The sequence below is a fragment of the Ursus arctos genome, unplaced genomic scaffold (genome assembly GCF_023065955.2).
Source record: "Ursus arctos isolate Adak ecotype North America unplaced genomic scaffold, UrsArc2.0 scaffold_14, whole genome shotgun sequence".
NCBI classification, from domain to species: domain Eukaryota; kingdom Metazoa; phylum Chordata; class Mammalia; order Carnivora; family Ursidae; genus Ursus; species Ursus arctos.
The window spans coordinates 39651381-39677139 of record NW_026622808.1 but is presented as its reverse complement, the minus strand read 5'-3'; the positions used below and the strand labels follow the sequence as shown (position 1 = coordinate 39677139).

Genomic DNA, 25759 nt, shown 5'->3' with positions numbered 1-25759 from the left:
CTTAAGCTGGATGAAGGTGAAACTTTTTGCATTCTGCAACTCTAGTTTTATCTAGTTTTTCTTTTAACCATCCACTGCAAAAGCTTTATTTCAAAATCCACACTTTTTGCTGAATTTAGCTTGTTAATAATTTGATTGTGTAAGAAATGACAAGTTTAAGTTATAATCATTAGGAAAATAAAAAACCATGTTTCTTTTTTCTCTCCAGTCCTTGGTTTTGATCAGCAAACTACCTTATATTCATTTTTTTCACACTGTGCTTAAACAGATAGCACCAGAGTATTTTGAAAAGAGCGAACCTTATTTGGAAGCAGGTAAGTTAAACATTGTGTGAGTTAGATACCTTTATGAAGGAGTTTTAAAATTTTTACTGGAAATGGCTGATAAGTATAAAGTTGACTTTCTAAAAAAATTAGTCAAGAATTTTAATGGCTATATAGTAGGAGATAGATGTACTACTATTCTGCACCTTTACCTACAAACACCAAAGACCGTGTCTTTTATTATCTCTTTTTGCAATATGGATGATGTCTATTTATCAGGGTAATAATAAACAAATACAGAGTTGACAGCTTTGCTTCTCAGAGTACTATTTAAAAGGAAATCTTTATGTTACTCAGTACAGAGGCTTCTGCCAAGTGGTATGCTTTGTAGCCAATTTTAGTAGTAATAAGTGAATAGGAAAACTCCCTCTAAATCTATTATTTTGTTGCTTTAAAAAAATTTATGAACCAATTTATATCCTAGAACACAGGTATATTTTTGATAAAATGTAAGATATTTTCACACTTTTACTTTTCTTTTCCCTTTTATCTTCCACCTTCCCGGTGTATTTTTCCTGCTCTACAGAAAGTGGAGTTCTAATTTCTAATGTTTCATTTTTTACATTTTAATATTTGAACGTATAATAAGGAAATATTTTATTTTTCAGCTTGTAATGATGTTGACCGATGGCCTGCCCCAGTGCCAGGAAAGACATTACACCTGCCTATTATGGGGGTTGTAATGAAGGTAATAACCTTTTATTTCATTTGTCTCCTTTTCTAAGGAACTCTAGGAAGTTCATAGATGAGTTTTGCTTTTTAACTTCCTAGTGATGTCCAGTCCTGTTACTGCTTTCACTTAGATGTGAGAAGTTACAGAGATATCACAGTTCTTCCTGCTGCTCAGAGCCATTAGTCATACAACTCCAGGGACCACCTATCCCGTTCGTTTCATCCTGTAGAGTTTGCACAAAGGTATCATTCTTACATAATAATGTGAACGTAAATGCCACCTTCTAGACTTCTGCAACTCTGTGGCCCTCCAGAGATGGGTGGCATTGCAGAATATTTTGTAGAATTGAGTATGAATTAGTAAAAATTAAAAGAAATTAGGAGAGCCATTGGTTCTCTTTAAGGTACGGATTCCCACATGTCTTAGGTTTAAATGATCTTCATGTGCAATGACAGACCAAACATGTCCATCCCAGGGTATTGTGCTCTATTCACTTCTCCTTTCCTTTTCCATTCCTTTTCTTATCTTCTCTTTTCTTTTCTTATGAATTAACATTTTGCTCGCAGGCTTTGTATGAATGTTCCCTAAGTGCTTTTGCAATTCATTTTCAAGCTGGACTTATTTTTGGCAATGCTCTGTTTTTAGATGTACTCATTTCTGTAGGATGTGTTCTGTTTCTTCCTCTGGGAGATCTTCTAAAGTAGTACTCGTGGCTCTGTGTTGAGAGTTCTCATGGTTTCCTGTTAGATTTATCCCATAGTTTGGCAAGCTTGAGAGGGTGTGTTTGGGTGTGTGTATATTAATGAAGCAAAGATTGGAACAATCAACAGGAAACAGTATGAAGCTGATGCCCTTTTTCTGTTTTCCAGCACATTTGCTTCTCAGTGGGTTAGTGATTTCCATGTGTGTGGGAATGTGGAGACCTTGGTTCCCTTACCTTCTGCTGTGACTAAAGATAAATAAGACCGTAGTTTTTAAATCTCATGTAAAGACTTTGTTTTTATGGCTTTTTAGGCATTGCTGAGTGTACTTTTTTAGTGTTAAGAGTGTTTTTGATTCCTCATTGTAATGGGACTCAGAAATTCTATAAAGGACATTCTTTTGTAGCCAAAGTTAATTTCTTTTCTTTCTCTTTAAGGTACGGATTCCCACATGTCATGACAAGCCTGGGACAACTCAAATAGCGCAGTTAACTCAGCAGGTAGTGTGATACTGTGGTAGAATCATCCAGCATACATAGTCTCTTGAACCGAATTCTTTTTTTTTTTTTTTTAAAGATTTTGTTTATTTATTCGACAGAGATAGAGACAGCCAGCGAGAGAGGGAACACAAGCAGGGGGAGTGGGAGAAGAAGAAGCAGGCTCACAGCGGAGGAGCCTGATGTGGGGCTCGATCCCATAACGCCGGGATCACGCCCTGAGCCGAAGGCAGACGCTTAACCGCTGTGCCACCCAGGCGCCCCTTGAACCGAATTCTTAAACTAGCAAATGCAGAGTTCCTTGTCGTTTATGGTGTATTTCTGAATATTACTGAAATACCCCATTAAATACTTTTGTAATGAATTGATAATAAACTTTCTAATGTTTCTCAGATTGTTTTTCTTGTTATGTGGCAGACACTAGAGAACTCAATTTATACTGTAATTGTGAGGACTAGGGGAAAATACATAAAACCTCTTATCTTCTTAGGAGAGTAGTCAGCAGACTTTTGTTTGTAGGAAGCTCAGTCAAAAGGATTCTGTAGTTATGGTTGTCTTTCATTTCTCCCAGAGCTACATCTGTTCATGGGGGTGGGGTTGAAGTTTTTATTTGAAATGTTTTAACTGGTGTATTAGCACTCCCATTGTTTAAATTGAATTAAAATGGAAAGCAGTAGGAAAACTAATTTTGCCTGTTATATTACGGTAGTATTTCATGCAGTTGTGAATTAGTCTAACATCTGACTATGGGGTTATTGCTTTATCCAAGATATCTGTCATCCTTGACCTACTACGTTAGGGTTGATGGGTAAGACCCATTTTCTTTGTGGCTGCTTCTGGAGGAAGAGAATCTTAAAAGATAGGGTGACAAAGCTTATTGATACAAGATAGATATTTAAAAAATCAATTTCTGTAAATTTTAATGACATCTTCTGTATTTTTTCTTTTTTATCTCAGGCAGACACGCATATATCTGTTATTTTACCTACTGTTCATGAGGTGGATCTTTTCAGGTAAATTTTATTAACTGCTTTTTCTGTTTTACTTTGTGATATTATTTTAAATATTATTTTAAATTTCTTTAGGAAATTAATGTTCTTAAATGTGGAAAAAACTGGAAGAAAAAAAAGGAGGGAAAAAAACTGGAAGAAAATAGTCAATATGTTTCACATATTATAAATCAGTGGTTCATCCCTGACTGTATATTATGAGCTTTGACAGGGAAATTTGGATATGGATTGGGTATTACCTGGTAGAAACAAATTATTTTTTGTTTGGTTTGGTGTGAGAATGGTATTGTAATCACGTAAGAAAATGGACTTACTTTTTAGAGATGCATTTTTAAGTATTTTGAGATGAAATGTTATGAGGCTTGTATTTTATTTTAAAATACTTTGATAAGAAGTGCCCGGCTAGCTCAGTTGGTAGAAACTAAGACTCTTAAAATACTTCAGTAAGAAAAAAATTAATGAAGTAAAAATGTAAAATATTGTTAACTCTAGATGATATATAAATGGGGGTTCTTACACTATTGTCTTTATTTTTCTGCATGTATGAAACTTTTCAAAATGCAAAATAAAAAAGAGGAGAGAAAACCTAGCACATAAAAAAAGAAAAGGAAAACGTACCAATGCCTGTGCCTTACCCAGAGCAGCTGTGTAGAAATCTATGGACTGGTGCCCAAGTTCAGCTCCTAGGTGGTTCTGATGTGTAAACCAGCTTGAGAAACCACTGCTGTTGCCGAGCAGTTATTAAATAGTAATACATGCAATTGGGAGTCATGTGAAACTTAGAATGGGTTTTTTGGTTTGATTTTTGTGTGTGTAGAATTTTGGATATGTGTGACCTTTAAGCTGCATGGGATATTGCTTCAAAGAGTGATTTGTTTTATATGCTTGATTTGTTTTATACACTTGGCCCTAGTACAGCCCAGTAATCCCCCTTCTAGGAATTTACTCCAATAATTATGAAAGTACATATCCACACAAAGACCTGTATGCATATGTTTATAGCATCTCTATTCATAGCAGCCTAAAACTGGAAACAATGCAAATGTCCGTAAACTGGTAAATGGATAAACAAATTGTGATTCATGCATGTGCATGGAATACTACTTAGCAATTTAAAAAAAAGTGCACTATTGATACAGTCTGCAATATAGGTGACTTAGAAGCGTTATGTTTAGTGAAAAGAGCCAGATTTTAAAGGGCTACTTACTGAATGACTCCCTTTATATGATATTCTGGAAAAGGGGCAGACATCAGGTCAATAGTTGCCTGAGGGTGGGAGGGAAATCAACTACAAAGGGAATGAGGGGAAATTTTGGAGTGTTGGAAATGTTCTAGATCTTTGTTAAGTGTGAATTTTACTATATATAAATTATAAATCTTAACTTAAAAATTATAAATCTTACTTAAAAACAAATTGAGTTTCTTTTAAAAATTAGATATTGTAGCATTCTTAGAATGAAAAGGGGGAGGTCCCCCAAATAAATGAATAGTTATCACAGGAAAAATATGCTAAGAAGGATGCATACTATTTATACTTTTTTTTTTTTTTTAGAGGGAAAGTACCTGCATGCAAGTGGGTGGGATGGGGCAGGGTGAGAGAGAGAATCTTTTTTTTTTTATAATAATTTTTTATTATGTTATGTTAGTCACCATACAGTACATCCTTAGTTTTTGATGTACTGTTCCATGATTCATTATTTGTATATAACACCCAGTGCACCATGCAATACGTGCCCTCCTTAATACCCATCACCAGCCTATCCCAACCCCCCACCCTCCTCCCCTCTGAAGCCCTCAGTTTGTTTCCCAGAGTCCATAGTCTCTCGTGGTTCATTCCCCCTTCTGTTTACCCCCCTTCATTTTTCCCTTCCTTCTCCTACTGATCTCCCTGCTCTTTCTTATGTTCCATAAATGAGTGAAACCATATGATAATTGTCTTTCTCTGCTTGACTTATTTCACGTAGCATAATCTCCTCCAGTCCCGTCCATGTTGCTGCAAATGTTGGGTAATTGTTCTTTCTGATGGCTGAGTAATACTCCATTGTATGTATGGACCACATCTTCTTAATCCAGTCATCTGTTGAGGGGCACTCGGCTCCTTCCACAGTTTAGCTATGTGGACAATGCTGCTATGAACATTGGGGTGCATATGGCCCTTCTCTTCACTATGTCTGTGTCTTTGGGGTAAATACCCAGTAGTGTAATTGCTGGATCATAGGGTAGCTCTATTTTTAACTTTTTAAGGGACCTCCACACTGTTTTCCAAAGTGGCTGTACCAACTTGCATTCCCACCAACAGTGTAAGAGGGATCCCCTTTCTCCACATCCTCTCCAACATTTGTTGTTTCTTGCCTTGTCCATTTTTGCCATTCTAACTGGTGTAAGGTGGTATCTCAAGGTGGTTTTGATTTGAATTTCCCTGATGGCTAATGATCTTGAACATTTTTTCCATGTGTCTGTTAGCCATTTGTATGTCTTCATTGGAAAAGTGTCTGTTCGTATCTTCTGCCCAGTTTTGATTTGATTATGTTTCTCGTGTATTGAGTTTGAGAAGTCTTTGTAAATCTTGGATACCAGTCTTTTATCTGTAGTGTCATTTGTGAATATCTTGAGAGAGAGAATCTTAAGCCAGCTCCATGAGTGTCATGGAGCCCCACATAGGGCTCAATCTCAGGACCCTGAGATCATGACCTGAGCCAAAACCAAGAGTTGATCCCTTTAACCATCTGAGCCACCCAGGCGCCCCTACTATTTATACTTTTGATACTTCGTACATTTAGAAATAAATTAAAGAATATGCGTAAGTTAATATAGAATTTGATTACTAGACATGTTTTCTTTGGAACTGCTGGGTGCAAATATAATGCTTTTCAGTTTATTATCAGTTATCTTTGCTTTTGTGGTAATTAATTATTCCTACCACTAACACTTTTTATTACCATGTGTCTTTTCTCCTGATTATGAATGACATGTTCTTGCTTTTAAAGTAGAACAAGTGAGGGCCCCCTGGATGGCTCCCGCTCAGGTCATGATCTCAGTCAGAGTCATGAGATTGAGCCCCATGTCCCGCTCCGCACTCAGCTAGGAGTCTGCTTGAGATTCTCTCTCTCCTTCTCCCTCTGCCCCTCCCCCTCACTCTCGCACGTGCTCTCTCTCTCTCTCAAATAAATAAAATCTTTAAAAAAGTAGAACAAGTGAGTTCGTTGTTTTTTTCATTCTTGTTGCTCAGGAGAAGAAACTGAAAGTCGAACAATAGTAGGCTCACACAGATAGTTCTGTGCCGAGCATTTAATATCTGACGCTCAGATGAGTGACAGCACTCTTCATTTTGTGTGTGGAGAGCTTACACTGTATGTTTTTTCATGTGAATAAAAGTTTAAATGTTTATCACTTACATTGAAGGTGATTTTTTTTTTATTTTAAAGATTTTATTTATTTATTTGACAGAGAGACAGCCAGCCAGATAGGGAACACACACAGGGGGAGTGGGATAGGAAGAAGCAGGCTCCCAGCAGAGGAGCCTGATGTGGGGCTCAATCCCATAACGCCAGGATCACGCCCTGAGCCGAAGGCAGATGCTTAACGACTGTGCTACCCAGGTGCCCCTGAAGGTGATATTTTTATACCAACAATGAGTTGAGAGCAAAGGACTGAGGCCTGGAAAGATGTTTGAAGCTGAATGCAGAAATGCAGTTGAGTGTAGAGGCTTGTCTCCCTCGTTGTACCAGGTCAAGTCTCGTTAAGCTACCACTAGTCTATGGACCCTGACTTCGGTGTCAGCTCTCTTGATCACATAGTCTTCTCATTCAGTTTTTAAGTTGGGCTTACCATTGAGGGACAGTTTTCTGTTGAAAGAAACACATTCTTTTGCCTAGAATCAAGGACGTTTTACCTGATGACACTTGCTGTTGGTTCCTCATACAGCAAGAGGCATATCAGTTACGGTCGTCATGTTCCTCCTTGCCTCCGTCTTGAGAATGAAGCCATCTTGGCTTTCTACCCCATTGGCAGAGTAGATAACAGCTATGGGTGTTTTGTTTCAAAGACTGTAAAAGTCTATTACTACATAAAATGTGTTTCTGATACTCATTGATACATGTTAGTTTCCTTTAGCTTTTAAGATTATAACAACATGCTATGTCTTCCTGGAAAAGTTTGAAACCTTTATTTACCTAGTTATTTACTTGTCTAGTTATCTATTTATATATGTATGTATTTATTTATTCATCTATTTATTTGGAGTAAGTTTCTAATTTTTTCCAGGGGATGACTTTTGAGGGGCAGCAGTGGGACTTAGCATAAAGCATGGAACTCCAAAATGGGGATATGAAAATAGTGCTAAAAATGCCCTGTAATTTCCCTACAGGCCCTCATTTTAGTAATTTTATACTGCAGTTAGTTAGATGCCTACCACCAATATTTACTAAAGTTAGAGCTGGAGATAGGGTTCCTTTCTTGAATATTGAATACTTACCTCCCCAATAAAACTACTTTTTGTAACAGATATTTCTAAAGTAATATAGGGGTTTCAGAGAATACTTTCTCTTGTAACTGTACTTGGTGTCTGTTTGTGCCCTTACTGATTATATATTACAGTACTTGTGAGAAAAAGTAATTTGCAGCTTTACTGCCTTAAGGACGCCCCACTATTAAATATATACTTACACACACTAGCCACTTTTCTGTAAATCTGTGATTGTTTCAGAAGTTTATGTACATATATATGTGTATGTGTGTATGTATGCATAATACATGTAATTATATATATAAAAATTTGAGACAATCACTAATTTACAGAAAAGTAGTAAGTATTGTACAGAAAACTTCCTTGTACCACTTGATAGTTGGATACCTGATGTCTCATCATCTCTGAATACTTTAGTGTCTGTGTCCTATAAATAAAGACACAATGCAGTCATCAAAATTGGGAAATTAACATTGATAAATTAATACCGTTTAATTCAGATGTCACCAGTTGTCACAATATTGTCTAGTTTAGAATTATCTGTTGCACTTACTTGTCATGCTTCTTCAGTCTTTCTCCTTCAATATGGAATAGATCCTCAGTCTTCCTTTCACACACTGAGCTTCTTGTGGATTACAGGACAGTTATTTTGCAGGAAATCCCCTCAGTTTAGGTGTGTTTGGGATTTACTCAAGATTAGATTTGAGCTCTGTGTCTTTGGCTGGGGGGTAGCTTGCCTTGTTACTAATGATGTTCACCTTGTGGTATTTTCCAAGCTTCTCGATGATAAACTACTCATTTTCCTTTTGTAATTAAGTATTTTGTGGGGAGGCACTTTAAAGCAATGTATATGATGTATTTATTGCTGTGTAATTAATTACCCCAATACTTTGAGGCTTGAAAGAACAAATATTCACACAGTTTCTGAGGGTTAGGAATCTAGGAACGGCTTAGGTAGATGGCTCTAGCTCTAGATCTCTTACGAAGTTACAGTCAAGATTTCAGCCAGGGTTTTAGTCAGTGGGACAAGTGGGACATGAGGGTCTTGACTAGGGCTGGAGAATCTGTTCCCTAAAAGGCTGGCTTACTTGGCTGCTGGCTGGAGGTCACAGTTCCTTGTGGCGATTAGCAGGAGGCCTCGTTTCTAGCCATGTGGACCTGTCCATAGGGCAGCTTGAATGTTTCCACAGTATTCAGAGGTGATCTGAGAGAAGGCTAAAGCCAATGTGTCTTACAACCCAACCTACAAAGTTGCACACTATCCTTATTCTGTTCATTACATGTAAGCCATTAATCTAGCCCACAGCTAAGGGGGGGAGAATTAGGCTCCATGTTTTAAAGGAAGTGTCAGAGAATTTGTAGTAATATTTTAAAACATCGTACTGTGTACATTTATGTGGACTGTTGGTTTCCTTTTTTATGCAACAGGTTATTAAAGTCCATTATTCTCATTTGATGTTTCAGTTGTCCCCAGTTTGGCCAATGAGAGTTGTCTCACTTCAAGTTGGCTTCTGTTTTTTTTTTTTTTTTTTTTGACATATTCTTGTCATTCTTTAAATACTTCCTTGCCTCCTTGTATAAGATGTTCCAGGCTTATCTTTTCTTTTTTAATTAAAAAAATTGATATATAATTCACATACCACAATGTTCACTCTTTCAAAATATACAGTTCAGTGGTTTTTACTATATTCACAAAGTTGTGGATCACTACTCTCTAGTTCTAAAACATTTAATGACTTCAAAAAGTAACCCTATTCCTAGTGGCAGTTATTCCCCATTTCCTCTTTCCTCCCCAGCCCCTGGGAATCACTTATCTACTTTCTGCCTCTATAGATTTGCCTATTCTGGCCATACCATATAAATAGAATCATAAAATATGTGACTATTTGTGTCTACTTTCTTTCACTTAGCATATCATTTTCATGGTTTATACATGCGGTAGCATGAATCATTACTTCATTTTACGATGTTCCATTGTGTGGATATACCACATTTTGTTTATCCATTAATTCACTGAAGGACATTCAGATAGTTTTTAGTTTTTAGCTAGTATGTGTAATGCTACTATGAAAATTTGTATATAAGCCTTCGTATGGACATATGTTTTCAGTTCTCTTGGGTTCCAAGATTATCTTATATTTTTCCTTTCCTAGCTCTGGAATCAGCCATTTCTCCAAAAAGCCTTGACTTTTTTTTTTAGTGGAGAATAGGATTCAGAAGCCAAGATCTGGGTACTAGTTGTGCTCATTGCTATTGGGATATCATTGATTTTAGGCCTTCTCTGTGGACAGAGCTAGGGAATATATACATGTTTGTAAAGGGATGCATGCATACATACTCGTATACAATATATATACATTTTTGCATATATATTTATTTCTATATCCATATAAAAAACTATAAAGTTATACCACTACCCCCAATTCCAGTCCTACAAGACAGGGTTCATTTTAGTTTTCTCCCTTGCTATATTTGTATTTCTTTTCCCTTTCTGAGAAACTACCTCCCATTATCCTTAATTAATTAATTAATTTGATCAGTTCCTGTTAATAACCAGTCTTCATCTCTGCTTAAACCCTTTCCTCTGTGCAGATGACTTTCTTACTCCTTTTGGGCTTTGACACTCCATACCCAGCTGTCCTTCATGGATACCTTCATTAACCTTCTCAGGCTCCACTCCATGCTAGATTGACCCCCATGTGGTTACTCTCCTACCCCATTTAGGTTTCTATATTGTACATTAGGCCCTCTCTCCATATGGATGCCATCCTCACCTTGCTTGTGCTCTGGTTCCCAATGCTAGACTAACCCCCACAGGAACGCCCTCCTTACCCTACTGTGCTCCTACACCTCTTTCCAGGCCATCTCCATGCGAACACCCTACCTCCCCTGCTCTTCTGTCGCACCACAGACAGCTTCAACACACGCTGGTTCTGACACTCCACACCAGGCTGCCCCTCCAGGCCTCTCATACTTCTTGGCCTCTGTCACCCCAAACCAGATCACCTCTACACATGTACATTTCTTCACCACATTTGGGTTCCAGCAGCCCCCCAGGAAGGCAGCTCCTCCACGTGGATGTCTCACACAGGCCCTCCCACCCCTCTCTGAGCCAACATGTCTTCTTTCCCTTCTGGCAGAGATGCCTACCATGCACCGTGTTCTGCTTTAGGATTGACTTGTTTAGGAAGGAAAGAGGAGGAAGAGCTCCTTGGGCTTATCCTTGAACTGTTTGGGTTTTTTTTTTTCTTGCACTTCCTTCACATTTGTTTTCTTGCTTTTGAATAGTTAAAATTAACTTTCCCTAATTTCCATTTGACAAATCTGTTTTATATTTTTGTACTTAAGTGTCCCTTCCTTCCTTCCTTCCTTCCTTCCTTCCTTCCTTCCTTCCTTCCTTCCTTCCTTCTTTCCTTTCTCTTTCTTGTGTGTGTATATGTTTTCAACTAGATAGATTGGTTATGATTTTTTAAGAAGATATTCTCTAATCTAGGAATAATCGTTACCCTAACAGAAGGAAATTACTAAATAAGTATGTTACCAAATGTTTGAGGCTAAGTAATGTACCAGACTTGTGTCCTGATAGGCTTCCACCTAATTCCAGGGCTACTATAAAAATATGGAGCATTTCTGTAAGGGAAGGCTCTGCCAAGAATCATTCTGTTGTTTGGCATTATATCTCCCCCTTGTGATTTGTTTTCGTCATTTTTTAATATTGAAAGCATTAGCTTTTATTTGTTATTTTTTTAAAGATTTTATTTATTTGAAAGAGAGCATGAGCAGGGGAAGGGGCAGTGAGAGAGGGAGAAGCAGATTCCCCACTGAGCAGGGAGCCCGATGTGGGGCTTGATCCCAGGACCCTGAGATCATGACCTGAGCCAAAGTCAGACACTTAACTGATTGAGCCACCCAGGTGCCCTGAAAGCATTAGCTTTTAAATTAAGTACATCCAGTAAACATCCTCTGGAAAATTAATTTTTCTTGTTTTCTTCAAAATATTTAGAATAGAAATTCAAATGTAAGAAAGCAATATTGATGAAATAGGTCTACCATATGGTAAATTTTAATAATTATTTTATGGTTTTATTATATGTTAGCCATTTTTTATGTGTCAGTATATTGCATTTAATTTTCTGGAAATTGGAATGAGTCAAATTGGTATGTTTTTATGTGGATAAAAGGGACTTATGCATCACCATGTTCTAAATGAATTTGTATGTCACAATGAGATACAAATAGCTGGAAGGCTTTATATCAGTATGAAGTTTTTAGAATAATTAAAAACTTAAAAAAACAGAGTTGGATAAATAACAGTTCTACTGTATAAATACCTTTCAGGTGTTTCTGCCCAGTTTTCCTTCATAGTCAGATGCTTTGGGAGCTGGTCCTGTTGGGGGAGCCCCTCGTGGTCATGGCACCATCACCATCAGAGTCCTCAGAGACTGTACTGGCACTTGTTAAGTGAGTATATTTGGTTCCTGATGGTGATAGTTGCCCTGTTTTTCCATCTGATATGTTTGTGCACACATTGCATTGATCCACACAACCCCCTTCCTTGTAAGAAGGCTGTGCTCATTATAGTACTGTTTCATGGATGAGAAAATTAATTCAGGCTCCATGCAGGCTGGAACCGTGTTTTGGTTTTTCTGAGCAACAAATATTCATTCACTTAAACAAAGTTGGCATCTGACAAATATTAGTTGCATGAGTGGTCAGTGTCTCATAAAAGACATACAACTAGGAAATTAGAGTGCTAGAACTTCACCCCATCTTCTGCCCCAAGTCCAGTGTTCTTTCAATACACCATTCCACATTATTATGCATTTCCACTTGTTTTTCTGGTTTCCTAAAATGAGTTTGTTGTTTACTGAAAATAAATAAATAAATTATCCCATTGTGGGTATACTGTGTGTATTGATGTTTTATAGTTATTGAGTAGGGCCTTTGATTTTTTGTATCCTTTGTTTTAAATGTTCTTCTTGCTCCGCAGCTGTATTTCTCCATTAAAGTACTTCAGTGACTTCCGACCTTATTTCACTATTCATGACAGTGAATTCAAAGAATATACTACTCGTACTCAAGCCCCGTGAGTAAACAAAATAACTTTTATTGACCAAGTATTATCTGTATAACCAAATTATGCAAAATTAAACCTTGAACTTACTGGTATCTTGATTTTATAAAGGAAGGTTTGAGGAGCTGCTTGTAATACTTCTGCATTTCAATTGTCAATCTGATTTTTTTTAATGATTTTATTTATCAATGGAAGCTGTATTGTCATTAATAGCCATCCGACTATACTTTGAGTTCTGTTTTCTTGCCTTACTTCAGGGCCTCTTATAGCATCAGTTATCTCTTGTTGCTCTGTAACTTTTCCTTCTTCCTCTTCATTGAATTGTCATGGAAACATGAAATTTCTTCCCAATATGTCAAAGGGGAAAAAATTATCTTACCCTTTCCCTTTTAGCTCCTGCTGTATTGCTCACCTTTTTTTCAGAGCTAAAATTCTAGGATAACAACAACAACAACAACAAATCTCCATTTACTGTCTCTACTTCTTGGTTTTCTGGTTGCTTCCCAGTCCGTTGCAGCTTGATTTCTCCATTTCCAATGAAGTCATTTTTGGCCAGAGTCATCAAGACCCTCTCATTGCCTGACCCCATAGGCGCATTATTGCCCTGTTTTCCCTGCCTTCCTTTCTTACAGCATTTAAGCTATTGAGCTTGAAAGCATTTTTTAAAAGATTTTATTTATTTATTTTTGAGAGAGAGAGAAAACCCATCAGTGGCAGGAGGGGCAACAGGAGAAGCACAATCCCCGTTGAGCAGGGAGCCTGATGCGGGACTCAATTCCAGAAAGGGGGATCATGACCTGAGCTGAAGGCAGACACTTGACTGACTGAGCCACCGGGTGCCTGAGCTTGAAAGCATTTTAATCCTTGATGCCACTCTCATCTGGCTGTCTGGTGATGCATCTCAGTCTCTGGTGCAGAGAGGCCTGTCTGTGCCAGCACCTTAAATGTTGGTGTTCTTCAGTCCTGTGTTCTGGGATCTGATTTCAGACTGATAATTCTTTCTGAACAATCTTATCTGTACCCACAGCCTCTGTTAAGACCCATTTACTGATGACTGAAATTTATCTGCCTAGCCCAGATCTTTGCAAGATGCAGACCTATATGTCCAGGGTTTTGTTGTTGGTTTTTACTGCTTTACCACCTGGACATCTTAATGGCACCTGAAACTAAATGTATACAAACTGAATTCTTTCTGTTTCCTTGTTTTCTTCCCTTAACCCATGCTTCTTTTCATGAATGGTACTACTTTTTACTTAGTTATCAAAAATCTAAATTGTCATAAATTTCTCCTTCTTAACATGTCCCACATCAGGTTTTCCCAAATTCTGTCAAGTCAACACCATAAAATCTCTCTCATAATGACATTTGTTATCTGCTTTCCAAAAGTCTCTTCCCAGTCTTACTGTCTCCAGTCTTTGTCATATCTGTTATTGCTTTTTCCCAAACCCCTTCCGCTCTTTGTAGGGCATCTTCCAAATTCCCCCTAGAGTGATCTTCCTACATTCTCATTCATGTGGCATCCTTCCACTTGGTTCTCTAGTACCTTCCATTTGCCTACAAGGTTTTTAAACTTCTTAGCATATTAACTTGGCACTTAATAATCTGGCCAGCATCTGCCCATCTATTTTCATTTCTGACTCTTCATCCCTCTTGCTTTTTGCTGTAGGAATGCTGAGCTCTTTGTAGTTCTTCAGGCACTTCACAATCTCACTTCTTTGCTTTGCTCGTACTATTTGTTCTCCTGCATCACCTTTACCTCCCTTATCCGCTTGCCAAAGGACTTCTATTCATCTTTCATATCTTTGTGCAAATGTCATCTCTTTGGTGAAGCTGTCTTTGTTTTTTTCTTTGCTTTTAGAGTTTATTTATTTATTTTAGGGAGAGAGAGAGTATGTGTGCACATGCAAGTTGAGGAGGGGCAGAGGGAGAGGGTAATCTTCAAGCAGACTCCCTGCTGAGTGCAGAGCCCTACATGGGGCTTAGTCTCGACCCCAAGATCATGACCTGAGCTGAAATGAAGAGTCAGATACTTAACCGACTGAGCCACCTAGGCACCCCTGGTGAAGCTTTCTTTAAATCCCTTGGTAGACATAGTTTCTCCTTTGTAATTATCGTATGTTTTATGTCACCTTCTCTGTTTCCTAATTTTGGCATTGTAATCGGGTATGTATGCCTTTCTTTCTGTATACTTTTGAAAAGACCGTTCTTTTCATCTTTACATGCCTAGTGCTAAACGTGGTGCCTGGCATATAGTTGATACATTAACACATTGAGTGAAGGGAAAGATAATCTATTGTTCAGTCTAAAGAAATTATAAACTGTTCTTCACTGGAACATTTGTCTTTTCCTCACTTTGTTTCTGTTTTGTTTTTATGTAGGCCTTCAGTCATATTAGGAGTAACCAACCCTTTTTTTGCGAAAACACTCCAGCACTGGCCACACATTATTCGAATAGGAGACCTTAAACCTGCAGGTAAAGTATAAATTCATTGTTCTGTTTTTAGTATGTGAGTTGGCTGAGAAGGTTCATTTCTTCCCCTTTGTTTTCATCTCTTGATTACTTTTTAATTATGTTGATGGTAACCTTTTTGGAGGCAATCTGAATAAGGGCTTTTGGAGAAGAGCCTAACTTCCCACTAAAATATACAGATTCTTATATGTGTAACCCATCATGTCCTTCTATCAAAAAATGCACTTCTAGTGTTGTAAACACAGAATGAATTATAACACAATGAAACCTCAAAATTTTGAGCAACTTTTTGTATATGGATAAGCCCGATTAAACAGGGATGTCCAACACTGCTTGAATAAAACCTTGTAGAAGTTGGAATTACTCAGTTTGGCACAAAATTCTCTGCTAGGTCTCAAAACAAGTATTGTACATTTCTGTGGCAGTGGTATTGATTAAGGAAGTGGTCAAAGGTTAGGCTTTCCTTGAGGAAAAGATAAATAGTATTTTTCTCATAGTAACTATTTAATAAATGTTTTTAAATTAGTAGATTAATTCAGAGGTTGGAAGTTTTGTTAACTTAGATGACGATTTAATGGTATCTCTGACATTCCTCACTGCACGTTCCTGAATTTTCTACTGAAATAGTAAGACTTGAGATGCTGAAAATATTTTTAAATAACTTTGTGATGTGTTACTTTTAAAGACTTCTTTTGGTATACACAGGTATATTTCAAATATTATTTAATAATTTATGAGATACCCTTCCTGGTATATACATAAATCTAGATAGATATGTTAGACTCAAGCAATAACAATTTTTTTTAAAGATTTTATTTATTTATTTATTTATTTGAGAAAGAGAGCGAGAGAGAGAGAGAGCATGGGCAGGGTGAGGGGCAGAGGGAGACAGGGAGTCCAATGTGGGTCTTGATCCCAGGACTCCAGAGCCAAAGGCTGACGTTCAACCAACTGAGCCACCCAGGCACCCCAAGCAATAACAGTTTAAATCAAATTATTTACAAACATTAGACTCAATCTTATACCAAAATCCTTAGAAGCCTTAAGAAATAGAGGAAAGAGCAAATAGCTTCACCTTGGCTGTCATGTCTCTGTGTTCTTAGGCAGAACAGCCTCTTTAAGCCTCAAATTCTTTGTCTGCTGAGAGATTAAACGGTTCCTGACTCATGGCATTCTGTAAGTGTCATAGTCACCTGCCATTTCACTGTGTCCTCTCTGATTTAATGATAATTTAGAACACAGCAGTCACCAGAGTCTTAGCTATGAGAAGATAAGAAACAGTTTTTAAAATCTTAATTTAATATTGACATTTATTGTCATGGTTTTGTCCTATTAATCTAGACTATTTGATTAATTGTAATGTAGTTGACTACTGTTTATTATCTTTTTCCAATGAAAAAGGCCTTTGTTGCGGCTTTAAGTAGAGGAACTTTTGCATGAAATCATTGGTAAAGTAGTATGTTTATAAGAAAGTGCCAAACTGTTTTCAAAAGTGGCCCACCATTTTTACATTAAAAAAATTTTTTTTGAACTTTATTTATTTGTTTTTAAGTTTTTATTTAAATTTCAGTTAGTTAAGATACAGTGTACTACTAGTTTCAGGTGTACAGTAGAGTGATTCAGCACTTCTATACATCACCCAGTGCTCATCACAAGTGCACTCCCTCTTCCCCATCACCTATTTCACCACCCCCTCTCTGGTGACCATTAATTGGTTCTCTGTAGTTAAGAGTCTGTTTCTTGGTTTGCCTCTCTCTTTTTTCCTCCCCCATGCTCATTTGTTTTGTTTCTTAAATTCCACATATGAGTGAAATCACATGATATCTTTCCCTGACTGGCTTATTTCACTTAATATAATATTCTCTATACCTAGCATGGGGCTTGAACCCATACCCCGAGATCAAGAGTTGCACACTCTTCTGACTGAGCCAGCCAGGCGCCCCTCATTTTACATTCTTACCAGCAGTCTATGAGGGTTCCTGTTTCTTCACATCCCTGCCGCCAGCATTTGATACTGTCCGTGTTTTTCATTATAGCCGTTTAGTGGGTTTGAAGTAGTGGTTTTCATTTGCTTTGCCCTAGTGAATTATGATGTTGAGCATCTTTTCATCTACTTGTTAGTTGCTCATAGATCTTCTCGGATGAAATGTTGATTGAAATCTTTTGCCAATTTTTAGTTAGGTTACTTGTCTTACTATTTCGTTGTAAGAGATCTTTATGTATTTTGGATACAAGTCTGTTTTTAGATATATGATTCACAAATATTTTCTCACAGTATTTGGTTTCTTTTTTTGTTCTTAATGGTATCTTTTGAAGTGCAAAAGTGTTTTTTTCTCCCAAGTTTAACTGAGATATACTTGACAAACAGCACTGTAAGTTTAGGGTGTACAGCACAATGGACTTACATATATTGTGAAATGATAGTAAGTTTAGTTAGTATCTATCACCTCATACAGATACCAGAAAAATAACAGGAAAATAATGTTTCCTTGTGATGAGAACTTTTAGGATTTACTCTCTTAACAGTTTTCAAATACAATAGTATACAGCAGTGTTAACTATAGTCATCAGGTTGTCATCAAGTATCTGCATTATATCCCTAGTACTTAATTTATCTTATAACTAAAAGTTTGTTCCTTTTGACCACTTTCATCCATTTCCCCCGCCCTTCACCCCTCACTTCTGATATCTACAAAAATGTGCTTAATTTTGATGAAGTCTAGTTTATCAGTTTTTTTTTTTTTCTTTTACAGATTAGCCTTTTGATATTGTATCTAAGAACTCATTGCCTAACCCAGGGTCACAAAGATTTTCTCCTAAAAGTTTTATTATGTTGGCACCTACATTTAGGTCTATGAATCACTTCAGTTATTTTTTGTGGGTTAAGGGTCCAAAACAATCTTTTTTGTATGTTACTGTTCAGTTGCCTTAGCACTATTTGTTGAAGACTATCTTTTTTTCTATTGAATTTCATTGGTACCTCTGTGGAAAATCAATACTAATGCAATGTCTTGATTACTGTAGGTTTATAGTAAGTTTTGAAATCAGGAAGTGTAAGTCTTCTAATATTGTCCTTTTCCAAAATTGTTTTGGCTATTTTGGGTGTTTTGCATTTCCATATACATTTTAGGATCACTTTGTTAATTTCTGCAGCAGCTAGCTGGGATGTTGATAAGGATTGTTTTAATATGCGGTAAATTTGGGGGTTTTTTTGGTGTCTTCTAATCCAGGAACTTGAGATGTCTTCTGTTTAGGTCTTCTTTAATTTTTCTCAGCAATGCTTTGTAGTTTTCTTTTTAAAGGTGTTTGTTCTTTTATTTGAGAGAGAGTGAGAGAGTACAAGCAGGGGGAGCAGCAGAAGGAGAGGGAGCTGATTGCGGGGCTCGTTCCCAAGATCCTGGGATCAGGACCTGAGCTGAAGGCAGATGCTTAACCGACTGAGCCACCCAGGTGACCTTGTGGTTTTCAATATACAAGTCTAATTATGATGTTATTAGATACAGGTTTTTCATAGATGTCATTCATTAGATTGAGGAAGTGCCTTTCTATTTCTAGTTTTTGAGAAGGATTATCATGAATTGGTGTTGAATTTTGTTAAATGTTTTTTCTGTGTCTATGGAGATTGTCATGTGGTTTTTGTCCATTATTAATATGGCATAGTAATTGGATTTGGGATGTTAAACCTACCTTATATTCCTTGGATAAATCCCATTTGGCCATGGTATATAATCCTTTTTATATGTTGCTAGATTTGATTTGCTATTATTTTTTGTTGAGCATTTTTGCATCTGTATCCATGAAGGATGTCAGTCTGTAGTTTCTTTTCTTGTAATGTCTTGCTAGCTAATATTCTTGTACTCTGAGAAGCCTCTTCAAGCAAGTGAAGTTACCATTTAAAAGTAAGGCCTAGGACCAAGGGAGGGGAGGGGACAATTCTTGAATTGCTTTTTCAAAGTGGGGATAAGGGCAGATATTGAATATTAATTAGACCTTATTTTAAGCAGCTACTTTAGAGACAAGCTGCTGTGTTCTCTCTGATTATTTCCATCACCAGCTTATTTGGACCACTTCATCGGGTATCATTTTTTCTGCTGGAAAGTGCTCTATGGAAACATTATGCTTTATAGATTCTTAGTGGTCACTGAGGAGTGAATGCTAGAGGTTGTTAGTGTCTTCAGTTTGGTCTTTGTTCAGTTAATGGAGAAAATATGTTGTGAACAAAGGCACCAGGGGTGATTTGATGATTTGGGGCAAGACTTTAGTGTCTGACTGTTTCTGGGACTGGCAGGTCTTATGTGAGCACAATTCTTAACAGAAGTGCAAAATTTCATTAAGTTTAGTGTGTTTATGATACTTTTCCCCACTTATCTTAAAAGTTGTTTTTACTGTGGTAAAATGTACATAACCTGAAATTTACCATTTTAACTAGTTTTAAGTACCTAATTCACTTAAAAATAATACAGTGGCATTAAGTATATTCATAATGTGCAACCGTCCCTACTGTCCATTTCCAGAACTTCTTCATAATCCCAAACAGAAGGATTTGGATTTAGTTCATCCAGGGGGTGGTGGGTGGAGAGATGGGGTAACTGGGTGATGGGCGTTAAGGAGGGCACTTGATGTAGTGAGTACTGGGTGTTATATGCAATTGACGAATCACTAAATTCTACCACTGGAAATAATAATACACTATATGTTAATTAAATAGAATTTTAAATGAAAAGTTAAAAAAAATAACATAGTGGCATTGACTATATTCATAAGGTGCAACCATCATCACTATGCAGTTCTGGAACTTCTTCGTCATCCCAAACAGAAGAATTTGGAATTAGTTCACCCAAATCCAAAACCCATTAAACAATAGCTCCCCAATTATTGCACCCCCCCAGTCCCTGGTAACTTCTGTTCTAATTTCTGTTTCTATAAAGTTGACTCTTCTACATATTTCATGTAAGTGGAATCATGTAATATTTGCCCTTTGGTGTCTGGCGTATCTCACTGTTTTCAAGGTTCATTTATGTTGTATCATGCAAAAGAAGTTCATTCCTTTTTTAAAAAAAAATATAGTGGGGCGCCTGTGTGGCTCAGTCGGTTGAGCATCTGCCTTCGGCTCAGGGCATGATCCTAGGGTCCTGGCATCAAGTCCTACATCAGGCTCCCTGCTTGGTGGGGAGTCTGCTTCTCTCTCTGCCTGCTGCTCCCCACTGCATGTGCTCTGTCTCTGACAATTAAATAAAATAAAATCTTTTTAAAAAATTGCGGTAAAACGCACATAACATGAAATTTACCATCTTAGCCATTTTTTAAATGTACAGTTCAGTGGCATTAAGTGCATTCACATTGTTGCACTATAATCACCACCATCCACTCGGTGCTCTTTTCATCTTGCAAAATTGAAACTCTTTACCCGTTAAACAATAACTTCCCATCCACTTCTTTCTCCACTCACCCCGCCCCAGCCCTTAGCAACTATCTACTACCTGTCAATATGAATTTGACTACTCAGGTATTTCATATAAGTGGAATTCTACTTTACTTGTCCTTTTGTGACTGGCTTATTTTGCTTAGCATAATGTCCTCAAGGCTCATTCATGTTGTAACATGTCAGAATTTCCTTCCTTTTTAAGACTTAATAATATGCCGTTGTATGCATGTACCACATTTTATTTATCCATTTATTTGTCAGTGGACACTTGGGTTGTTTCCACCTTTGAGCTATTGCAAATAATAGTTCTGTGAACATGGGTATACAGGTACCTCTTTGAGTCCCTGCTTTCACTTCTTTTGAAGGGGATTGCTGGACCATGTAGCCATTTGTGTTTAATTTTTTGAGGAACTGCCATACTGTTTTTATTTTCCATTCCCACCAACAGTGCACGAGGGTATCAATTTCTCCACATCCTTGCCAACACTTATTTTTTAGTGTTTTTTTGATGGTAGCCCTTCTAATGGGTGTGACGTGGTATCTTATTGTGATTTGGATTTGCATTTCCCTAATGATTAGTAATGTTGAGCTTCTTTCCTTGTGTTTATTGGCCATCTGAATAACTTCTTTGGAGAATTATCTTTCCAAGTCCTTTACCTGTCTTTTAATCAGGTTGTTTTGTTATTGTTGAGATGTAAGAGTTCTTTATGTATTCTGGATTCCAATCCCTTATCAGATAAATGCTTTATAAATATTTCCTCCCATTCCATGAGTTGTCTTGTTATTCTCTCATTGATAGTGTCTTTCCATGCACAAAAGTTTTAAGTTTTGATAAAGTCCAGTTTATCTGTATTTTCTTTTATTGCCTCTGCTTTTGGCTTCATATTCATGAAAATCCATTTATCTTTTAATTTATGAGTGTTGGGTATATATCTTGGGGCATTTTTCTGCCCACTGATCTCAAGGCCAGGACCACTGCATATGCTGCACAAGTTATGAAACACAACATCCCTTCTTAGGATTCTGTTTTTGAAAATTCAGGACTGTCTGAGAGAGTCAGTAAAACTGCAGAAACAGTATCTTCTGCAGGACCAGCAGGGAAGGCACAGCAAAATAGATTCATAACTTTACCAGAAACATACATTTAATTTGAACCCAGGAGGGATCATTCCTCCTGATATAAAAGGATTATTTCTTCTGGATTGTACCTAGTTTTAGTTAACCCAAATTCTATTAAATGGAGAAATGTAATGTTAAGATGATGGTACTTAACCATATTCCTCAAAGCGAAACTAATTCTATTAGTGTATATTGGATCAAATTATTAACTGATACTTTCTGACTAGAAATTGGGTTTGGTGATTTCACCAAAATATTTGGCCTAATGTGGAAGATTCTAATGTCCATATACAGAGGTGCAGTAGTGATGAATATTAATTTAGTAATGTTAAATCCCTCTCTAACGTGCATTGTACATAACAGACATTGAATAAGTATTTTTTTAAAGATTTTATTTATTTTTTTGAGGGGGTTGGAGAGAGCACAAGCAGGGGGAGCAGCAGAGGAAGAGCAGCAGAGGGAAAGGGAGATGCAGCTTCCCCGCTAAGCAGGGAGTCTGTCCTGGGGCTCGATCCCAGGACCCTGGGACCATGACCTGAACTGTAGGCAGATGTTCAACCCAACTGAGCCACCCGGGCTCTCCTGAATAAGTATTTTTAATTAAAATAAATATCTGTAATGATGGGACTTGGGTTCATTGCAGACACTTGTTTTTTTTTTTTTAAAGCCATCTGACAAATATTCATTAAAATTTTTTTCTTGTAATAGGCAATGTATCTTCATGATTATTTTCTTTATATCTATTCATACTACAGTGTAAGAATGATGATGACTAGGGTTAGAGATCAGTATGCATCTTACACCTGATGAGGTCCAGTAAATCAGAGGGGAATTGTGTGAGTGAAAATAGCTGCATGGGTTTATTTTTGTCCTTTCCGTTTTTAAAAAGACAGACATGGTTGCAGCGTATCTTCATTATTACCCAGAACTTATTGAATATAAAGAATATGTGAAACCTACTGCCGAACTCTTCTCCCTTCTGATACTTGGTTCTTTTTTGCACAGTGAATTTCAGAAAACAATGTGTTAATAAACAGTATTGGTGGTTAGAACAGTTCCAAGTCTTTTGTGACTTGGAGCAGAAAGAAATGAAAATAAGTACAGAAATAGACTTATTCAAGCCATTGTGGTTTTACACATGCTATTTGGATTCTTGGAGTCAGAAGCAGATAATTGACTTGAATTTAGCATCTGTATAGTTAAATATGTATTAATTCTGTACTTAATAAGAGGACAAAAGTTTTACAGATCTTGTGGTGAGAAGCTACTCTGAACTCTGTAAAGCACAGCCACAAGATTCAAGATGAGAGACGTCTCCTAAGAATTAGTACATGGGAAGAGAGAATACATTGACAAAGTAAAAACTATCAGCTAATGAATCAAAAACATTCTGAGGGGCACCTGGGTGGCTCATTTGGTTAAGCGCCTCATTCTTGGTTTAGACTCAGGTCATGATCTCAGGGTTATGAGATCGAGCCCCGAGTTGGGATCTGAGCTCATCAGGGAGTCTGTTTGAGATTCTCTCCCCCTCTCTCCCTGTGTCCCTCCCCCTGCTTGAGCACGCACATGCTTTTCCTTTCTTTCTCTCTCTCTCTCTCTCATAAATAAATAAATAAATAAATAAATAAATAAATAAAATATCTTAAAAAATTCTGGAAACCTGAGTGTTTCTGGACTTTGCTCTTCTCTCAGTCTATCCCCACAGCCTCTTGGTTTTATCTCCCCCACAGAGCTCTAGTAGCTCCTGTCTCCTCTTTCCTTGCTGCACACGTCTTGCTTCAGGTTCTGTGTCTACCCAGGAGCAGTACTCCACAGTGCTTCTGTTTTATCCTCTGGGCTTTTCTCTTTCACCTCAAACTCCTTTGTGCAACCCAGCAGACCTGCTCAGGAATCCTATCCATCTGTGGCTCAGGCCTGTGGTTGTGGCTAACGCCATCACCACTGGTGTCAGTGAGTGTGTTAAATGCAGATTTGATCCTGTCAGCTCACTCCGCATCCATTAACCCCCCATGCGCATGCTTTCAGTCTCTCAGTCACTGAGATGTTGGACATCTTTATAGTTCCTCTTGATCTGACCTTTGAATACCTCTTTAGCTTTATCTCTTGCCCCTCTTAACATACCCTCCATTCCTGCCTTTGTAGTGTAGTGGATAAGGGTGATGGCTCAGGAGTTAGACCACCTTATTTCATATCCTGGTTCAAGCATGTTATCTGTGTGTCCTTGGACAAGTTGTTCTCTAGAGCTAACAACCTGTCTGAATGGGACGTTGACCAATCAGAGCAGATGATGGTAGAAAAGAGCCAGTGTTGGTACATACCAGGTCAATTTTATCCCATGCCTTAGTTCCTTCATCTGTGAGATGGACATGATAAAACCTACTTCGTTGTGAAGATTCAATGCGATTATTCATGCAGTATTCTTAGACCAGGACTGGCACAGATAAGGATTGAGTAAATGGTGGCTGTTACTCTCCTTACCATTATGTATGACTCCTTAGGCAACATGCTCTTCATGCTTCTGGACTTAACTCTGCCTAAAAGGTCTTTTTTTCCTGGATAACTTTTTATTTCTCTGATAAGACTGCTGACAGATCACTTCCTTTAGAAAATCTCAATAATTGTTTCACTCCTCTTTGCCCAAGACATTCTTGTGTTTCCATATAGCATCTTGTTCATAATTTTATCCCAGCACATATCCTTCTATATTGTCATGTATCTCTATTTGTCTTCCCAGGAACTAGTTGAACTAGTTGAGAACTAGGAACTACAGGAACTAGTTGTTTTATTTTTTTTTTATTGCCAGTATCTTGCATTTACTAATACTTACCGAATCAATGAAAATATTAGTTTGTGTGTACATGATAATAGTGACTTCTTTAACAAGGGTCTGTTTAAAGTTATTATTCGGGCAGTTGATAAAATTAGAGTATCATCTTTATTATTCTGCAGCTTTTCTACAAGATTGAAATTATTTCAAAGTAGAGAGTTTACAGAAATACCTGCTTTATCATAGTACATGCTCTTAAAATTTTTTAACAATATGAGATTACAAGTGAAAATGCTCTGTGTTCCTACAGTTCCACCCCCAGAGATAACTGTAGTTAGCAGTTAGATGTATAGAGCAATGGAAACAAAAATGTGTTGTCAGTTGAGAGCCTTGAATTAGATAATCTCTAGATTGTCTTTTAGTTCTTAGGTCCTCTTACTCTTAGGCAGAGAGAGGGAGGACAGAGAGGGAGGACAGAGAAAGGAAAAGGAAAACTCTGTTTAGTGTGCTTATGACACTTTTAAGTGCTTATCTTGAGGCATATTTCTGCTGATTAGAGGGTTGTTCAGATTGTAGCTTCTCTTGACCCCAAGACCAGAACCACAGCATATGCTGTGCAAATTGTCCCCAGCTGACCTGCATCTATGGCTCAGGTCTGTGGTTGTGACTCACAGTGTCACCACCTGGTGGCAGTGCAAGTGTTTCTACAGTGCAGAAACAGAATTTTTGGGAGGTGTCAGAAAAAAACGTTTGAACACTATAGGAGTTGCTTGCAATTCCATTTACTCTTCAAGGGTATTTTATTAGTATTTGGCACATAGGTTTTCAATTTCATGTATTTGGCACAAGGATTTTAAATTACAAGTTAAGTGACAAAAGGAAAAGTTTTGAGTAACGATAGATAGTAATGAAAGATCAAATATCCATTTTATATAGTTTACACACATTTTTTCTGTAATGCTATAATAATCCAGCATTTATCCAGTTTTTAGAGTACCAGGAATAAACTCTTGAATATTGTTTGATGTTAAGAAAAACACTTTAGGGGCACCTGGGTGGCTCAGTTGGCTAAGTGTCTGACTTTTGATTTGCGCTCAGGTCATGAGATCGAGCCCTGCATTGGGCTTCTGCGCGGGATATGAAGCCTGCTTGAGATTCTCTCTCTCCTTCTACCCCTTCCCCCGTGCACACTTGCTCTCACTCTCTCTCTTTCTCTCTCTCTAGTAAATAAATAA

General features: G+C 37.5%; 1 protein-coding gene across 2 annotated transcripts in view; it reads left to right on the top strand.

Moving 5' to 3' along the window:
- DENND6A (DENN domain containing 6A) overlaps positions 1–25759 on the top strand; it is a 56194-nt gene that overhangs the window by 22919 nt on the left and 7516 nt on the right. For both annotated transcript variants that reach the window (XM_026501084.4, XM_026501083.4), the window contains exons 6-12: positions 209–314; positions 932–1011; positions 2135–2197; positions 3152–3207; positions 12008–12130; positions 12660–12755; positions 15122–15216. In XM_026501084.4, the coding sequence (XP_026356869.1) occupies positions 209–314; positions 932–1011; positions 2135–2197; positions 3152–3207; positions 12008–12130; positions 12660–12755; positions 15122–15216 (619 nt within the window). The remainder of the gene's footprint in view (positions 1–208; positions 315–931; positions 1012–2134; positions 2198–3151; positions 3208–12007; positions 12131–12659; positions 12756–15121; positions 15217–25759) is intronic.